The sequence below is a fragment of the Zootoca vivipara genome, chromosome 7 (genome assembly GCF_965207765.1).
Source record: "Zootoca vivipara chromosome 7, rZooViv2.hap1.1, whole genome shotgun sequence".
NCBI classification, from domain to species: Eukaryota; Metazoa; Chordata; class Lepidosauria; order Squamata; family Lacertidae; genus Zootoca; species Zootoca vivipara.
Window position 1 is genome coordinate 19,852,297 of NC_142590.1, and position 19,387 is coordinate 19,871,683.

General features: G+C 43.3%; 1 protein-coding gene across 1 annotated transcript; it reads left to right on the top strand.

Annotated features, from left to right (window-relative positions):
- The first annotated feature begins 447 nt into the window (after positions 1-447).
- Positions 448-17,323, top strand: DBT (dihydrolipoamide branched chain transacylase E2). Its single transcript, XM_035122745.3, has 11 exons — positions 448-574; positions 4,156-4,279; positions 5,822-5,897; positions 6,636-6,817; positions 7,882-8,009; positions 8,748-8,979; positions 10,547-10,713; positions 11,951-12,028; positions 13,214-13,405; positions 14,106-14,177; positions 14,983-17,323. Exons 1-11 carry the CDS (start codon positions 524-526, stop codon positions 15,148-15,150), a joined length of 1,470 nt encoding a protein of 489 aa, XP_034978636.3. The 5' UTR covers positions 448-523; the 3' UTR covers positions 15,151-17,323.
- Positions 17,324-19,387: the final 2,064 nt, after the last annotated feature.

Below are 19,387 nucleotides of genomic sequence, written 5' to 3' on the forward strand. Positions count from 1 at the left end.
AGGGTACTGTATACGACAGTGCAGAAACATTGTTCCTTATTGCAGGAGCAGATGATTCGTGTGGTCCCTTCCAACTCTACAATTCTGTGATTTTACTTTAGATCCCGCTTTTTCTCCAAGGAGGAGGTTTTTTTCTCCTCCACATTCTCCACAATAACCCTGTGATTTAAGTAGATTAAGCTGAGACATGTGTATTTGCGTGTGTGTATTAGCGATGCCACAAGAAAGTCTCTTCCTTCTAAAATACTGTATATACCCGGCTTCGTGCGCTGCCGAAGAGTTCTGTGCCGCTCGGCTGCTTGCGGCTGTCCATAACGATTCTCGCTTACCTTCCAAGCTAAGCGCCTCCCTCTCTCAACCATTCATTGGAGAGAGAGAAATAGTAGACCTTCAAGGGGGCGGGGGCAGCCTTCCAACGTCTAATTGGCTACCGGGCTCAAATCGTGCGATCCCATTGGCTGCCAGGTGGGAGGGGTGTGGAGGCGAGGGTCTCTCTCTCTTGTCTTCCCTCCCCCGGAATAAGATGGCGGCAGCCGTCGGGCTGAGGAGCTTTTACAAGGCGACGGGGCGCCTGGTAAGGGGGCAGTGCAGTGAAGCCCATGAGAAATAGGCGAGGGGGGGTTAGGGGTGGGGGTGTTTAAGAGCAGCTTCTCAGTCGATCCCGCGCCACAGCGGTCCTCCTCTGTAGAAAGCAAGAGATCTGGGAGGACTTTGCCTTGAAATCTGCTAATAATTGCGGGTGTTTGAGCGCCTTGGTTGCCCTCCATATGGTTGCTCAAGGCGGGTTGCAAGGATCTGAAGGGTCACCTGAATCCGGGTCGTCAAAAGTGGGGAACTGGGCTCGATCCTCCTCCCCACCCCCCTCCCAAAAGCGTCCCTGTCGGTAACACCTTAAGAAATCGCTGCTACTACTGCAGTGGGTAGAGCGTGTCATCTTAGGGGGGTTGAACTAAAATTTTGCAGATTTCTCCCATGAGGAGGTCTTTAAAATACGTTTTTGAGGTGTGAGGAGTTCAAATCTGCTCTTATTTTTGTGACCGGACTACATTTGGCTTGGTAGATCTGCGTTCCATTTTTTTAAAAAAAGCACATAAACTACCGGTAGTTTTGCAGAACTAAAATCATATTAATCTTACATCTGAGAATGTAAGGCGATAGCGAATAAGAATAACAACATATATAACACCAATCCTTTTTAATGGTTTCTGTGCAATTTGTTGCACATATTGCTTAACCAGCAAAGCTAAATTATATTGATTTAACCGAAATATCTTTTGCCTTGCAACTTTTTAAGCACTCCTCAGTTTTGGAAGTTGGAAGTTGAAGAATTCAACACCCCCTACCAGTGCTGCTGTCTTAGCTCCCTGAAACTTCCCAGTATAAAATCTGCCTTGCCGCACTCCCATTTGTATATAAGGCTTTTGAAAACAACAGCAGTGGTTTATAGTCACATTTGTTAATGAAAGATGTTTTCCAACCACTGTTAGTGCTGGTGGCTTGATGGAGCTTCCATGTACAGGGGCAGCATACCTCTGGGTAGATCGCAGATGTTGGAACAAATACTGGTGGTTTGAAGACAGGCAAGGTCCCCATTCTGCTGAGTCTAGGTCTGGTCAGTGCCTGACTGGGAGACGTCTTGGAAGCCCCATGCATGCTGCCTGAGGTTACATGATGAATATTTAGAAATGTGAAAAACAAAAACCCAGGAAATGATGGTTTAAAATGTCAAGTTGTTTATGTTTTGCACTTGGTCCTCTGAAGAGCTCAGGGCAGCTTATGTATGGTCCCCAAGCAATCTATACAAACAGTACTGATATCATAGAGTTGGAAAGGACCCCAAGGGTCATTTAGTCCAACCCCCTGCAATGCAGGAATCCTGCCCACAGCCATCCCTGGGTGGACTCAAACCACCAACCATCTGGTTAACAGCCAGACCCATTGCGCCACATACCGTAGGACTAACTGCAAGTACATCCTTCACTTGATTCCTATCTACACACGTGCAGATTAACTTGGCATACAGTCGGAACTTGATAACCTGAATTGATAAACGATATGCATGTGCTTAGTTAAGTCTAAGCTTCTTTGATAATTCCATTGAATTCCACTGTGAGCTGTGGCTATTGTATGATAGCCCGATACTTAATCCCAATGTAAAGGATTGGGAATAAGAACAACCCTGCTGTGTGGATCTGGGTGCGGTGTTTTGATTCCATTTAATGTCTGGTGCAAGTTTGCATGCGGTTTGCAGGATTTGTGAGTTGAGATGCCGCTGCAGTCTGCTTTGATGTCAGATTGTATAAAAAAGTTTTGGCAGAAGTTTACTTCAGAAAATAGTTAATACGCTGATTGCCAATTTCAATACTTTACCGTGTTTCTCCGAAAATAAGACACCATCTTATATATATTTTTCCTCCAAAAAACCACACACTATGGCTTATTTTCAGGGGATACCTTATTTTTTCCTCCTCTTGCCGCGGCCGGCATTGCTGCTGCGCCTATCACTATGTCTTATTTTCGGGGTATGGCTTATATTCCTTGAATGCTTAAAAATCCTGCTATGGCTTATTTTATGGCTATGTCTTATTTTTGGAGAAACAGGGGTGATTTGTGCTTATGATGGTATTGCGGTGGTTATACATGACCACACCACCAATACTGTTTACACTTGCAAATGTTTTTAGAGTGGACATACAACTACTTCATTTCCAGTCAGTGCAAGTCCCTTAACGTCCTGCTGAAATCCTGTAACTATACCACAAATTTTCAGGTCAATTTTTTTTGTCCCGCAATACTCCCCCTCCCAATGGCCACAATGGGCTAACATTGGGGAAGCATTGCAGAAGAACCAATAACATGGAATGACGTGCGGATGGTCCTGTAAATTTCTTCCTAGTATAGGAGGGAAGAGAGTTTGAATATTCTTTACTCGGAGTTAAAGGTACCACATTTAAACATATAATTGCCAACTTTCCCATACAGGTATCCTCTTTGCTGGATCTGTCAAGAAGATCATTTCTCAGTTTTTGCTATGTGAAATGCTTGAGGTACTTTGCGGGACCTGATGCACTTCCTTATTAGGAATCCCAGCAGTTAACTGTTGTTTTAAACCATTTTAGGTTGATTCTAAGGCATCTTGATCTCTTTTGGGAAGCTGTGCAAAGCAACAACTTTTTGAGTATTGTGCAGTTTTTGAAATGGAAAAACGGTGCCTTGTAGATTATTCTGCAGATGCTCTCTCACTGTCCTAATGACTTCAAAACTGGACTTGGGGGGGGCAGGATACCCTCTGTGACTCCTCCCACCATTGATGAATGGATGAGACCTGATGCCTTTCTGTGGCTGAGCTGAGCATCCCTCCAGCTTCTCAAAAGAAGATCTTCTGCAGCGCACCTGCTCCTTTGCATTCTTCCACAGCTTGAGAACCTCGGCAGAGGAATTCTCCCTCCCTTCCCACTATTTCACTAAGAAAGTAATAAGCAAATACATGCAGCTTATATCCAACGAGAATAACATTGGCATTAAGATTACGTATCTTTGCCCTAAGTAAGTAAGCACCTATGGAAGATAATCAGTTGCACCTTCTCACTGCTGATTTTGACCCAATTGCGGCATTAATCTAGTTGTGATTTTGGTAAACAGTACTGTCTTGTAGTGATTGGGACCACAGCTGAGGTTAGGCAGATTGCTGGTGTGGTTTTTTTCTTGGTCACCCCTTCAAAGCTCTGATGAGCTTGTAAGATACAAAATGGCTACCTCTTTAGTGCTGGAGCATCATCCATAGATGCACTGTGGACGTACATTTCCTGATATTGCCCAAAACTGAAGAGAAGGGGACAGAGCTAGTGGAATCTGATGGTAGTTTTTAATATGGTTGTTTACATTTCCTCTGTACAGTCCCCTCAGGATCTTGAGGACAAATCTTCACTTTTTTGTTAACTTCCAATGAACACACAATATGGCAGAATTTGCCTTCTGAAACAAAGCAATAACAATGAGTAAGATGCAAATGATAACATCTGCTAACTTTAATTGTACTTTTTCTCCCCCAATAATAAGTTGCTTCTGTGCGCTTCTGACAAATTGAAAGAAGAGAATAAGCGGTGATTTCAGTTGTGCTTGTCTCTAAGGCTTGGTTTTTGTTTCCTTTGCCAGCTCTGCGTCCATCATATTAGATTGTACAGTAACTTCCGTTCGCTAAAGGCAAAATACAATTGTGAGCTTGACAAGCCCTCATGGAGGTATCGAAATCCACACCGATTGTTCAGAACAACTATTGGTGAGTTTCTTTCACACATAAAATTGTTTTTATTTTATTAGGAGTTCTTGTCACTCCAAAGAGAGGCAAGCAATCAAGGAAGGATCAACATATATACTTGGAGCAATCTCAATTCTCCAAGTGCCAGGACTTATATAGCCAAAATGGCAGCCAAAAACTGGTGGTGGGGTTTGAATAGGATGGAGTAGCTGAAACCCTGAAGCACTCCATTCTGCAGTAAGCGTCACTGAATACAGTCTTGAGGTAAACGATGCAGCAATACATAGTTAATTCACAGAGCCCAAAACAACATGGACCCAAAGTATCATAAGGACTGTCTGATAGCTTTTACTCCACCTCAAATTACCGAGATCCTCTGATGGGGCACTGCTGGTGGTTCCCCATGCCTTCACTAGAGACCAAGTATTTCATGGAGCAAGCTCTGCCCTGCGGAACTGCCTGCCACTAAAGGTTTGGCAGGCAGTGTCCCTGGCTTCTTTCATGTCTTCTGAAAATTGTTCAGACAGGTCTTCACAATCAGAATTTTAACCAACCAGTACCAGCTGATGTTTTGTTGATATTTCTGCTTGGGTTTTATGGGAGTGGTTTTATTATGTTTTGTGTGCATTGAGCCTCCTTTAATATACTTTAGGAAAGTGAGGTTTATAAATATCTACATAAATATAAATTGCTGAAACCAAGCAGGGCTGATGGGAGACTGCCTGAGAACCCTGTGTACCTATGTACTTGATTCAACAAGTGAAGAAGATTGAGTTTTAAATGTAATAAGTACAGGTGAAACTCGGAAAATTAGAATATCAAAGAAACGTGCATTTATTTCAGTAATGCAACTTATTTTTTATTTTTACAAATGCTTTCTTTTGGAAATTCCACAGTAATAAAACAAATAGTTACAATAATACAAAAATCAACATCACTATTACATTTCATTAATTACATTCTATTTATAATTGACCCACCTAACGACAAATAATTACAATTACAACAAATAAAGGCTTGACATATCTTGCTTTGCATGTCATGCATCTATCTCATATATTGGTTTCACCTTTTAAGTTGCGTTACTGAAATAAATGCACTTTTCGATGATACAGTGGTGCCTCGCTAGACGAATTTAATTCGTTCCACGGGTCTTTTCTCATAACGAAAAAATTCGTCTAGCGAATCCCTTAGGAATGCATTGAATTTTTTTTTGCCCATAGGAACGCATTAATTGAATTTCAGTGCATTCCTATGGAAAACCGCGATTCGCTAGACGAAAACGAATTCGTCTAGAGAGGCAACCTCCGCTAGAAAAAACCTTTCGTTAAGCGAAAATTTCGTTAAGCATGGCATTCGTTAAGCGAGGCACCACTGTATTCTAATTTTCCGAGTTTCACCTGTAGGTTAGAAAGTGGGCACAGTATTGCACTTCTAATCAGCAGTTGTTGGGACGTGACTCTAATGTAACGTAAGAATTTATAGTCTGTACGTAGAGCTACTCCATGCTGATGTTCTGTTGTTTTGTTTGACATTTGTTCCCTTGCCTTTTCCCCCTCCAAGTGTCACATGGCCAAATTGTCCAGTTCAAGCTCTCCGATATTGGAGAAGGGATTACGGAGGTGACAGTGAAAGAATGGTAGGTTCACTCGCTTCGTGCCACAAGACTCCCGTCGCTTTGCACTTCCCTGACAAGTTGGAAAGGATGTTCAAGTTGTGTTAAGACAGGCATTGCATTGTGTCGAGAGGCCTCTCACAAAATACACATACAAAGAAAAGGACCTTGATAGGCAGAGCACTCCAAAGCTTGCAGTCTACAGATTAAAGTTCTGCTCCTAGCCATCACTGTTGTCGTCTGGCAAGTGTTGAGCCATATAGAGCAGAGCCCCATTTTCTGACGATGACTTGCGCATGGCCCGTTATGGGGAGAAATGGTCCCTCATATTTGAAGGCCACTAATTTCAAGAGTGTAACTTGGGGTAGCATTCTGCATGCGTCCGACTAAAGAATACTTCCACATAATTTTGGAAACATCTTTCTGTATCCACGGATGATAACAGTGAGACATGAGGTACTACCAATTCGCCAGAATTAGAGGAGGATGGGAAGGTGGACTTCAACCACTTTCTTGAACAAGCTCTTTCAACCAGAGGGACTTTCCACACACTGTGCCAGGAAACATAAAACTGAGTGTGCAGTTTGAAGGGGGGGGGGCTGAGCTACACTAGGGCCCCCACATAAATCAAGGTTGCCACAGCAATCGGAGAGAAGCTGAGGAAGAGCAGCTTCTTTCCTGAAACATCAGCACACCACGATTTTACTCAATGCCACTGGCTTCTCCGTCGTGTATGTTATGCAGGTCTTTCTTTTCCTTTAGGTATGTAAAAGAAGGCGACGTCGTCTCACAGTTTGACAGCATCTGTGAAGTACAAAGCGATAAAGCCTCTGTCACCATCACCAGCCGTTACGACGGCATCATTAGAAAACTCCATTACAACTTAGACGAAATTGCCCATGTGGGGAAACCGCTCGTGGATATAGAAACAGCTGCCTTGAAAGGTAACGTCAATGGATTTCAACATTCTTCCAGGATGTCTGTATTAGTCTCATAGGAACAAATGTGAAATAGGTAAATGCGGATTTTAAAAAAATAAAACCAGTTCTTGTTTCCAAGTGCTTTGCAAGTTGCAGGAGGTTCTTCACTAGGCAGTTGCCAGGGGGGGGGGGAGTTATGTGCTTCTCAATTCATTTTTAGAGCCTAATCACTCAGTTACGTTAAAAACAGAAGTAAGGATTCAGAGAACCATAAGTGTGTGCAAGGGCTTTGAGCAACAGACTCGGGTTCTTATTTCTTGTTGCCATATACAAGTCTTGAGCTTGCAGCTTCTCCCCTTCTTCCTCTTTTGCAGGCCAAAGGAGCAGGTTGGAGGCTTCTGCCTTGCATGTTCTAGAAACCACTATGGAATCTGAAACCTGGGAAATTCTGGCCTGGTTAAATCCTGGTTGGTGAAAATAAGGCAGGATCAAACCATACTTTCAGGTCCTAGCTTGTTCTCAGAACCGAAGCCATAGTTCCCTCCATTTGTACGTCACAGTGGTTTAAAATCAGAAGCCTCCGATCTTGTCCTGCTGGCATGCAGAAGACGAGGAGAGGGGAGATAGGCACACACAAGACTGCTGCTCGTTCTGATAGTGGGAAACCCTGGATTCCTGTACCTACAAACCCAGACCGTGTCACAAACTGCTTTGGGATGTCTCAAAAGCCGTTTGCTGTCTGCTATGCAATGATGCACCGTTGCTGCAGAGCCACAAGCCTAAAGTCCCTTTGAATGCACGGAGCTAATTGTACATATCTTTGCACCCTGGCCAGAGACCAGCGCAGGCTGAGGGCGACTTGGAAGCTGCCTCCCTTGGAGTGTTGTCCCACATCACTCCAGTGATGTGTGAAGGAAGGAACCACCATGCCGTAATCTAAACATGCGAATGGTCTCGTTTCACACGTGCCAAAGCTTAAGCGAAATAAACGGGTGGCAGCGTTGTCACTGGACCCACGTTCTCTTTCCCCTTGACAGCCGCTTTCACTGCTGCGTTTTAAAGTTAACCCCTTTGCTTCCAACCTGCAGATGTCGCTTCCGAAGAGGACGTGGTCGAAACCCCTGCCGTGTCTCACGAAGAGCAGACCCACCAGGAGATTAAAGGCCACAAAACCTTGGCAACTCCTGCCGTCCGCCGCCTTGCCATGGAAAACAATGTGTGTTTCCTTTTCACTGAAGCGAGCTGCCTTGTAGTTAACCAATAAGTTAAACCCGTTGGTTCGGGCCTTGCACTCTGGAGCAACAAAAACCAAATTTGTTCTTTATTGATGTGTCAGCCCATCAAATATTTGAAGATTATCTCCTGTTAAATCCTTTCTTCTCTGGACTTTTAGCAGCCTCAGTGGAATTGTGTGTGGATCTTTTGTCACAGCACATTTCCTGGGTAGCCTTGAGCAAATGGATGATACAGAATTTTTAGTTCACCCTATTCAGTTGCATGTATGCGTACACCAATTTAAGGGGCATGTGGATTCCTTGGGGAGGGGGTGGATTATCGGTCCGAGGTCCACACTCACTTAGCTTCAACAATCCTACAATATTAGATGCTTTCAGGTTATATTCCTGTACACATGCGGATTCAGTGTTAATGAAGTACCTATAAATATTTGCAGAGGGCAGTATCTAACCAATTTATCTCATCAGTGCAAGGATTTCCATTTCTGCAAAGGAAATCTGGGGGGTGCATGGGGGCAAGAGAGGGCAAGTTCTGTTGTGGCAAGTGGAGTTGCTTGCACTGAGGGGATGCCTAAGTTGGAAACGGCCCACGTATTCTTCAAACGTTTAACTTGCCTCCCTTCTTTCACATTTTCTTTTGCCATTGCAATAAAAACGACATGTTCCCTCTGCTCATGCCCTATATCCAGAATTCTTTAGCTGGTGCTCTTATCTTTCAGATTAAACTGAGCGAAGTCATTGGAACAGGGAAAGATAACCGTATCCTCAAAGAAGACATTCTCAATTACTTGGCCAAACAGACAGGAGCTATTTTACCTCTATCGCCAAAACCTGAAATTGTCGCACCGACACCGAAGCCTGCAGCGGATATGCCAAAGACACCAAGAATCCCTCTGCCCATTTCCAAACCAGTCGTAATTTCACAGAAAGATAAAACAGTGGCCGTTTCAGGTAAATAAATAAATGAAACCTGAGGATCTAATACAGAACAGCATGCGTAAAATTTTTGTAAAGGGCAACTGAACAAGTCAAACATGAATATTTGTTTCTGCATTCGTGGCGAAGCACACTGCTGGTGTTTTTCCACTTGTAATCCCAGTAGGATGTTGAGGGATGTGCTGCAAATTTTTGTTACAATTAGAGATGAATCCAGGAAAATGGCAATGCAGATTTTTGGGGGAAGCTCATTCAGGCGATGATACTTACGGAAGCTTCCAGAGATTGACAGGACTGCTCCCTCCCTCCCATCTATTCTCGCATTAATCAGGAATTACCGGGTTGTCTTCCTGACTCCCGGAAAATTAATCCAGACACTGTCTTGGTAAGACTTCCCTAAGCCTTGGCATTCAGTGACGTCACCATGCAACAGGGCAGGGGAGAACAACACCCTGTTGCGGTGCAATGCCAACATAGTGGTGGGTGGGGATGCCTCCCTTCATAGACCGAGGGCCCCACCATAGTCTCAGACCATAGATATGGCCAGGCGTCGTTCTCAAAACATCTCCCATCCAGGCATTGATAAAGTCTGTGCCCACTTAGCTTCAACAGTACTTGGATGCTCTAATCTGTTCAATGGACAAATACATTCATAATGTACTGTAGTCTTCTCCAAATAAATAAGCTATTTTATCATATGCCCCCCCACACCCCAGTGTTTCTCCTATGTCATACTGTACAGTGGTACCTTGGTTCTCAAACTTAATCCGTTCCGGAAGTCCGTCCCAAAATCAAAGCGTTCCAAAACCAAGGCACGCTTTCCCATAGAAAGTAATGCAGAACGGATTAATCCGTTCCAGACTTTTTTAAACCCCTAAAAACAGCAATTTAACGTGAATTTTACTATCTAACAAGACCATTGATCCATAAAATGAAAGCAACAATCAATGTACTGTACTATAAAATAAATAAGAGAGTATTGTAGATGATAAAAAATTAAAATTATGTTTTTTCTTACCTGCACTGATGATAGTCATTGTTTGGATGGGGGGCTTTTATCCATTTCCGCAGTCACACAATCAATCAATCAGTCAATCAATCAGTAGCTGAACTGGGTTCCACACAGTCACAAAAACAAATTAACCTTAAAAGCCTCAAAAACAAAAATGCAAAATAAATAGCAAAAACAAAAGAGCCAAACTTAATCCGTTCCGAAAGTCCGTTTGACTTCCGAAATGTTTGATAACCAAGCGCAGTTTCTGATTGGTGCAGGTGCCCCGGAAACAATAGCCGACAGCCACATTGGGTGTTCGGCTGCTGAAAAATGTTCGAAAACTGGAACACACACTTCCGGGTTTTTGGCGTTTGAGAACCAAGGCGTTTGAGAACCAAATTACCACTGTAGTCCCAACTGCAATATTTAGCCTTTTTAATAGTGTGATGCCTATGTCTGAGGTTGTCATCGTCGTCAGTTAAGTGGCATATAAATTTTGTTAAATAATTTTTAAGGATGATGGAAAACAAGGCAGGAAATCGGGACATCACTGGGCGTATTTTTTCTTCTTCTCCCCCTTATTTCCAGGATTCCAGAAGGTCATGGTGAAAACCATGTCTGCAGCGCTGAAAATTCCTCACTTCGGTTATTGCGACGAGATTGATCTCACGCAACTTGTCCGGCTGAGAGAGGAGCTGAAACCTGTAGCACTCGAACGTGGAATTAAACTCACCTTCATGCCTTTCTTTTTAAAGGTGAGCCGGAACCAGCAGGCCGTGCTTATGTGAAACGAGAGGGGTTTGTATGAATCTTAAGCTGTCTGTACAATAGTTTTGGTAAGATGCAACTGCATCAAATTGTAATAAGTTTCAAGGGAGATAATTAATGTAGTAAAAAAATGTGTGTGTTTTTATGTCCTGATGATTTTTATTGAAGGTCAGTACAGAAATCTACCGTATATAATAAATAATAAGAGTCCTTTAATTGGTAGACAATACTCCTTCTTACAGGCTGTTACACTGACAAGATATTTAGCTTTGCATATATGCATGGCTGCAACAATAGACTGACCTTTTTTAAAAAAAAAACCAAACGCCTGATTTTTCATGCCTCTCAAAATATTTCCAGAAGTATGAGGCGTAGTCACGGTCCTCTTTCAAAATCCAAAATGGGTGGGGGTGTATTACAAATTGTTGTTGTTGTTGTTATTTGATTTATATACCACCCTTCATCAAAAGATCTCAGGGTGGTTCACAATAATGTTGTAATTAACAAAAAGGATCTTCCATCCAATAATTTTATCCATTGAATACCAGAAATTTCTTACTCTGATTGGAGACATTTCCACTGAAATGCTAGATAAAGAAAAGCCGATGGGCTTTTAAGCACATTTATTTAAATGAGGGGTGTGATTTTGAGTGTTTGTTGGGGGGGTGGGGTGGAATCCAGCTCACAGAAGGGCATTTGATCCAGCAGAGGCATTTGCTATTGGAAGAGGAGGGGAAGATGATTTCTGACCATTCCCTCTTCCCTCATCTCCAGTGAGTTGGAGGACAGAACAGGGCAGAAGGAGGGTGGAAGTGAGAAAGGAGAATTGGCCAAAAAAAATCCCCTCCTCTTGCATTAGTAGGCACCTCTGCTCAATCAGAAACTCTTGGGAGCATAGGAAGCTGCCTTATACTGAGTCAGACCATTGGTCCATCTTGCTCAGTAAAGTCAACACTGATTGGCAGTGTCTCTCCAGGGTTTTGGACAGGCATCTCTCACAGGGTTACCTGGAGATGCTGGAGCTTTCTGCATGAAAAACAGGTGCTCTACCACTGAGCAACAACCTTTCTTGTGAATGCCAGGGCGGCAACTGGATTCCTCTGTCCATCTGTCTCCCTTTGTGCACATATGCAGAAGCTTTGTTGCACAGTTTCTGAGGCATGCAGCCTCTTGCTCTGGCTCCTAGAATAATCACATTTGTCTTTCTTAAACAATATTCAACAGGCCGCTTCTTTAGCCTTATTACATTATCCGATCCTTAATGCTTCGCTGGATGAAAACTGCCAAAACATCACTTACAAGGTTTGTATACTGACATTTCTGTTACATTCTTAAGGGAGGTCCAGCTTTGTTTTATGATGATTAGATATGGCGGACATGTTGTGCTCTTTGTGGGGTAGTTTGTCCACCTTGGATCCCCCCCCCCCACACACACACTCAGCTCTCACCTGTGGCTCCTAGAAGTTGTCAGCATGCGACAGCAGCCACACCCCAGGAATGGCTTTGACTGGCCGGCTAAACCAGGTGAGGGGAGCCAATGGGCTTCAGATTCTTGGGGTTAAAGACTTCCCCTACATGTGAAGACAGGCTCCAGTGGATTGAGCGGACGAGACCAATAGGGGACGAGAAGACAGTTTCTGCATGGGGGGTAGATGGGGCTTATCAACCTAGAAAGAGAGCCCATTGAGGAGAAGGAAAACTCTGGTCCTAAACCTCCACTGTCGTGCAGGATATCTTCAGGAGAAGAAAAGGCTAAGGAGTAAACCAAACATAAATCTGGAATAGAGCCCCTAAGGTGGTTGGATTGTGTCTTGGACGCCTCCTTTTGGCAACCCCTGCAGCCAAGTTGGTGCCAAACGTATTGCTTTGGACTGCATCAGTGAGACAACAACATCTTGTTGTCTGAGCAGCCCAGGACCTCCATGCACGCTAGCCAGGCTTGCATCCCAGGGAGGTCACTCAGGTACTGCTAATGCAGTGGTTTGACTTCACCCGTGGAGGCACACTCCATTGTCTCTCGAGACTGATGCCAACAAAATACAGGAAATGATAGTTTGTACTGCAAGCAAGCAGGGTGCTTATGGGGGTACGTGAACAGCAGTTTGCAGCTTGCATGCTCCTGTATTTTATCCCAGTGTTACATCTCTGAGGATCTCAGAGCAGCGTACATGGTTCCCCTCCCCCAACCCCATCTTATCCTCAACACCCCTGCAAGTCAGCCTGAGGGAGAGAGCAATTCACCCAAGAGCCACCCTTTGAGCTTTTGCTGGTAGACTTGGAATTTGAACCCATGCCTTTCCAGCTCAGTTAACAATACTGGGCTGCATCTAGCATTGCATGAATTGAAGTCCAGTTGTGGAGCAGGAAAGGGAGAATATATTGGTCATGCCTTCTTACATCTTGAATAGAAATTCTATTTTGTCCAAAACAAAGATAAATATTTTTTTTATATATTCATTCATTCATTCATTCATTCATTCATTCTAGGCTTCTCACAACATTGGAGTTGCTATGGATACAGGGCAAGGCCTAGTTGTCCCTAATGTGAAGAATGTCCAGGCCTGCAGTGTATATGAGGTCGCTTCAGAATTAAACCGCCTGCAGAGCCTGGGGTCTGCAAATCAGCTGGGAACAAGCGACCTCACCGGGGGAACATTCACACTCTCCAACATTGGCACAGTAAGTTCAAACTGCCTTTTAAAATCCAACTCTAGAAACATATCTAGCCATATTGTTTTAAATGCAACCAGGCCACAAACTATTACCCCATAGGGGGAGGAAGAAACTGGACTAGCTTTGGGGACTGAGCCCCTGGGAGGACAGGGGGTTAGATGAATGAACATTTAGTTATATAAATGCCCTACTTTTAAGCTGAAAAAGGCTCCCACAGATGGATAATAATATTAGACTAGCAACTCCCATCATCCCTTAGGGCTGAGGGGAGCTGGAATCCCAACAACATCTGGGAGGGATTGGGTTCCCCATGTCTGGCTTAGATGATACCCACCACTGCCAAAGTAGATAGTCCTGTTCATCACAGGGCAGTGGAGCCTGATGGTCTCTGCAGTGGAGGGGTGGCGAAAACAGCTACGAGTGGAGATGGCGAAAGTATCAATTGACCTTGCTGTCTGCTGTTGCTTCTCTTCCTGGCAGGGGATTTGGAATATGAGAGAGTGGTATGCCCCCCCCCCCATGAAGAGTAATGCTGTTGTGTACATGCGAGCACACATAGCAAACGACCGAAGGAAATGCTCAACATTCACAGCTTCACCAATGGGCTTAGAAGGGGAGGGGATTGTTTTCCCCAGATTAAAGATCACCCAATACAGATGTCATCCCCCAAAAAATGTTTGTTTATTTTATTTTAATTTTTTTCCAGATTGGCGGTACCTATACAAAACCCGTAATTCTTCCTCCTGAAGTAGCTATTGGCGCTCTTGGGAAAATACAAGTATGTTGATTCTGAATTATAAACCTACAATTCCAGTATTGATTCAGTATTGATCACTCCCATACTTTTTTGAATGCATTGTCACGACCAGTGCTGCTTTTTTTTTTCTGGGGGGTACGCAGGGGTATGCATACCCCTAAACATTTTGTGACTCTTTAAGTTTGGCCTCATTGAGGGGCAGTGTTTCAAAATGAGTAGGAAAATGAGAGTACCCCTACACATTTTTTAAGAAAGAAAAAAGCACTGGCCACGACTCTCTGCAAGCGTTTTTTCACATAGGGGCAGTGAAAACTCAAACAGAGTGTTCTGATTGTGACGAGTGCCCAGATTTTGAACCAGTCTTGCTGCTGTTTCACAAAGGCGCATCGTCCTGCAGTCACCATGAAGGGACAGGGCTGTGGATGAGCACTTGCTCCACAAAGCCGCACACTAGGAGATGGGTTTGGATTGCTCAATAAGCCTGCAGTCCTAAACATAACTTCCTAAGGCGTAAGCCCCATAGTGGGAATTGGTTTTGAGCAAATATGCACACGATTGTGCTGTTAAAAGCAACTTGAAATACTAGCATTTTCCTCAATTGCAGATTTGCTGTCAGTTGAGGCCTTTGGGGTGGGAATCACAATTGACTGTTTTCTGAGTGATACTATCAGTTTTGTGAGGCAAGCTTTCAGAGTCAAGAGGGGAAACTCTCTAATCCGACTAATTTCAGGGACTCTTGCATATCCAGGGCAATAGCCAAATGTGTTAAGAGAGTTCTGATGTATTCCATTAGTATTCTCTCCTTTTTCTTCCTGGATTTTTTTAGGGCCTTCCTCGGTTTGATGCGAAAGGTGAAATATTTAAAGCACAGATCATGAACGTGAGCTGGTCGGCCGATCACAGAATTATCGACGGCGCAACCATGTCCCGTTTCTCCAACTTGTGGAAATCGTACTTGGAGAATCCTGCTTTCATGCTGCTGGATCTAAAATAAAGAGGACTAATGCACGGATGCATCGTTTAAATTTTGAAACTGCTATCAAGCTAGCTATGCTAGCAAGTATCCTTAAATTCTACATTTCACAATTCAGTGTGTGAATTGTGTGATCACTTACAAGGTGTGATCGATAGGCCTTTCTGATCACCGGTCAGTGTACTGATTAGCTGTTACATTTTGTCGGGCTGGGTAGGTTAGTTTGTAAATTATTAGGCTAGGGACTGTCATACTAGACTGTCATACTTTGGCTCTTTGGTGCGGCATTGAGAAATCTATGTTGATAACAGGCCATATTCCACTACACTGGCATTGCCAGACGAAGGCTACTAGCATTTATTTCTTAACTGCTTCTGCTGTTGGTAGATTAATCTTTTCTCAGAATTTGATTGGAAACAGGGTTTTCTCTTTGACAAAACAAAAGGGATGTTTCCAAGTTTTGGATGCAACAAACGCACAAATCATGTTCAAATAAAATGCTTTTATTGCTTATTTTATTATTAAATACATGGGGGTGGCCTTTCATTGGTTATCGATGCTAACTTTTCTTTTCCGAACGTCCTTTCTGCCTAAATTAATTTCTGTAATATGGGAAGCAACTGTCGGCAAATGGGGATATGTCCAAAAGGAGTAAAGTTTGAAGCTTATACAGAGCACAGCTTATCTAAGGAGCCATAAATGAAACTCGTGCAAAATGGAGTTTCTTAAGAATCCCAAGTGTGTTGACTTTGGACAGTTATTGGTGCTCCGTATGGTATGGATAGGTATTTTGTGTGAAATCTAATGATTGTAACAGTGCCAAAAGGATAGTTTGTACAATATGTTTGTTTATTTTGATGTCCCCCGCAAGCTACTTTGGACCAGGGGCACAGACTCCCTTGGGCCGAGCCCTTTTGGGACACACACCCCAATATTTTGGGGGGCCCAATGTCCAAAAAACAGGAGGAGGTCTGAGCGTGGTGCAGCTTCCATAGCCAGTTCCTCCTCCCGCTGTGGAGGGGAAGGAGGGTCCAAGCAGCCCCCTGCCAATGGAGTGGGAGAAGGAGGAGGAGCCACTGGCTCTTGAAGCCGTGTGGCCGCCATGTCCAGCTCTGCCCCGGCTCCTCCAGGTGCTCTGACATCATGTGTGACATCAGCCCCCCACCCATCGCCCTCGCAAGCTGGCACCCCTGGTGTGGACAAATGTAATTTGTGAAGCAGGCAACCACAGATAAACATAGCTGACATCACTTCCTGTGAATCAGAGAGGCACATTTTGAACCAGCGCAATAATGAAATTTGCTAATGGCCAATTCATGCGTTAAGTTTCTCCACATGAGCGCATGCCTGGGTCTGGAAAGGAGACTGTTAAGTGGGAAGTAAAGGCAAACAGCAGAAAGGTGTTTGCCCGTTTACATGAAATGAATACTTTGAAGAGACGCTGGGCTCAAGCTGCGTCAACTGTTAAGTGGTTTCATCTGAGGGTTTTCCACAGCGTCACTGGAGTTCACGATCCCTTTTTCTACACGTGCATTTAGAGCCGAAGAATTGTATCCAGTAAAGTCGCTGTGTGCACAGGAATTGCCCCCCTACCGTCCCCCCAAATCTGCTTGGAAGGCTATTCCAACCCTATTGTGCAATTGTGGACTGGACTTCAGAACAGCGAAAACCCAAGGTGCAAGCAGAAAGAGGTTTGAAATGAGCAATACAGAAATGCAGAACTGTTTAGGGAGATTCAAAGTGACCTTAAAAGTGAGCGTGCCGCCGGATTAAAGGCTGTACCTGACAGAAACTAACAGGCACTTTAAAGAAAGAAAATAAGCTTCTGAAAATCATGGGAAATAATCATATGCTCAAAATGCTTGACAGAAGCTTAGTAATGCACGCACAGCGTATTTTCAAACAATATTGTATCTTCATTATGAAAGTTATTTGGTTAAACATCCCTACAAACTCCTAAATCATATATGTTCATTTTTTATTTTAAAAACACACACTCTTGTCATCTGTGAGAAAAAAGTTGAAGTAAAATACCTGAGATTTAGAGACCTAAAGATGTGAAATAATACTCAAGTCTCATATAGATCTATGAGGAATTTTGTATTCGCTTTTGCCGATTAAAAAATAATTACTATATTCTGTCTTAACATTCTTTTAAATTGTTTTCTATTCTTGAATAAATCTTTTATTACAACCTTTGTGATTTAAGACTTTTATCTGAGGGTATTTTGTGCCTTTAAATCCACTAAGAACATAAAGCCACATACCGGGACAAAGTCCCGAATACACACCATTCGTCTCGTAGCATGAAAGTAGCTGTTTGAGCTCATCTGCAGAAACTTGTTTCTTTAAAGATTTTCCGTAGTACCAACAGCATTCGGCCTCCTCTTTACCTGCATGCTGACACATAGTTTGGATCAAAAAGTGGATATAAATTCAGATCCCAGAGGAAAAGTGGCTATGCGGCAAGATCAAGCTACAAGAAGAAATGGAGGGTAATGAGTGGGAATATCAGAAGTAGGGGAAGACCGAGAGATTTTGCAAGAATCTGGCTGGGCAATGCCAATTTTTCTGTTTCCCTCCTCACTTCCTTTCACCGAAGCAAATCCTCATAATGTTTACAACAGCCAGTGCTGGATTTACGTATAAGCTAAACAAACTATAGCTTAGGGCCCCACTCTCTTACCCCCCCCCCCAAAAAAAATTTATGAGTCTTTGTAAATTGTGTTTCGAAAGGAACTTTTGTTATTGCCAAATGCCAATGTGTTTGCATTATTAAGTTTGTTATGAATAAAAAATCATGTTAAGTTCGAGCTTAATAAGTATTTCACTATTAATATACAGTGGTACCTCTGGATGTGAACGGGATCCGTTCCGGAGCTCCGTACGCATCCAGAGCAGTACTTAACCTGAAGCGCCGAATCTGCGTGTGCTTGCAGCGCGATTCGGCACTTCTGCGCATGTGCGTGACGTCATTCGGCGCGTCTACGCATGTGTTCCATTACTTCTGGGTTCGGCGCGTTCGTAACCCGTGTTGTACGCAACCCGCAGCATTTGTATGACTACTTCTTAATTGTATTTCACTGTTAATATACTTCTTAATTGTATTTCAGTTCAACAATTACTTTGCTAAAATGCATATTTTGTTATTTGCAAATGGCTGTAGATACCTATTAGGTCCATAAATTACCATATAGCATATATTCAACACAAAAAACAGTGATAATTTGTTGTTGACAAGGACAGCTGGACATATAAAGGGGCCCATTACCTTCAGTAGCTTAGGGCCTCATCAAACCTAAATCCGGCCCTGACAACAGTGAGCCTTTTTAAAAACAAAAATCCTGGGGTTTGGGCTATTGTTTTTTCTCTTTAAACTTTTAAGTCAGTTTTATACCCTGCCTTTCTTCCATTTTGGAAGCGACAATGGGGGGAAGGAGGCAAGTTGAAGGAAGAGTTCCATTGTGACTGACGGGTCAGTTCTAATTTTTTACCTGTGCATTTCGGTCCCAGTACTTAGGACAGAGAGCAAAACTTATATCTCTAAGCTTAAGGAACTTTCCCACATTGTGGAGGGAGAAGAGATACCTCCTTTGTGGCGGCCAGCCCTAGCTGGTAAAAAGTCCCCCCTTCTTTTTCTTCTCATCCCAGAGTCACCTTTAAAGGTGCCAAGTACAAAAACCTCTGGATCTATTTGCAATTTTGCAGGAGCAAATTTGCCCACAGCACACTAGGGAAGATTAAGTGATTACTTCTTCATTCATCCAAAAACTATAATGTCTACCCTTGTCTCTGCAGCTATCCTTCTGAAATTTGGCAGGGTTCATGCTCTCTGGAGGGGTGACCTTGCTCCAATTCTGGCCAAAGATAAGAAAGTAGAAGGCGGATTGAGAGAGAGAAGTTACTGCCAGGAACTTTACAATAAACTACTCGAGCATTTCTGGTTGCTCCCCATTATTACTAAAAAAATGGCTGCTGTTATATACCCATATTGGCAGTTCTTCTATCCAGGATTCCTCATGAATTTAGATTCGTGTCATAACCAGAGCTGTATTATAGTAACAATATAGCAAAACTCCTCTTTTTTTATACAGAGCAGCTGAGTTTTCTTCGACTTGTAGGAACACGGAAACAAGTTCTGAAAAGCGGAAAGGGATTCAAAATTGGGGAAATACTTCAGAGGGCTGTGACACCTTGGTCACAGCAATACTTACTATTCCCGGCCAGCGTCGTGGGTTAAAATTAGAACTCGGCAGGC

What these genes read in the sequence shown, in the direction of transcription:
- DBT (XM_035122745.3), top strand. Translation starts at nt 524, where the DNA reads ATGGCGGCAGCCGTCGGGCTGAGGAGCTTTTACAAGGCGACGGGGCGC. An exon ending in TAAAACAGTGGCCGTTTCAG is followed by an intron (nt 8,980 to 10,546) that starts GTAAATAAATAA and finishes CCTTATTTCCAG; the next exon opens with GATTCCAGAAGGTCATGGTG. An exon ending in GCGCTCTTGGGAAAATACAA is followed by an intron (nt 14,178 to 14,982) that starts GTATGTTGATTC and finishes GGATTTTTTTAG; the next exon opens with GGCCTTCCTCGGTTTGATGC.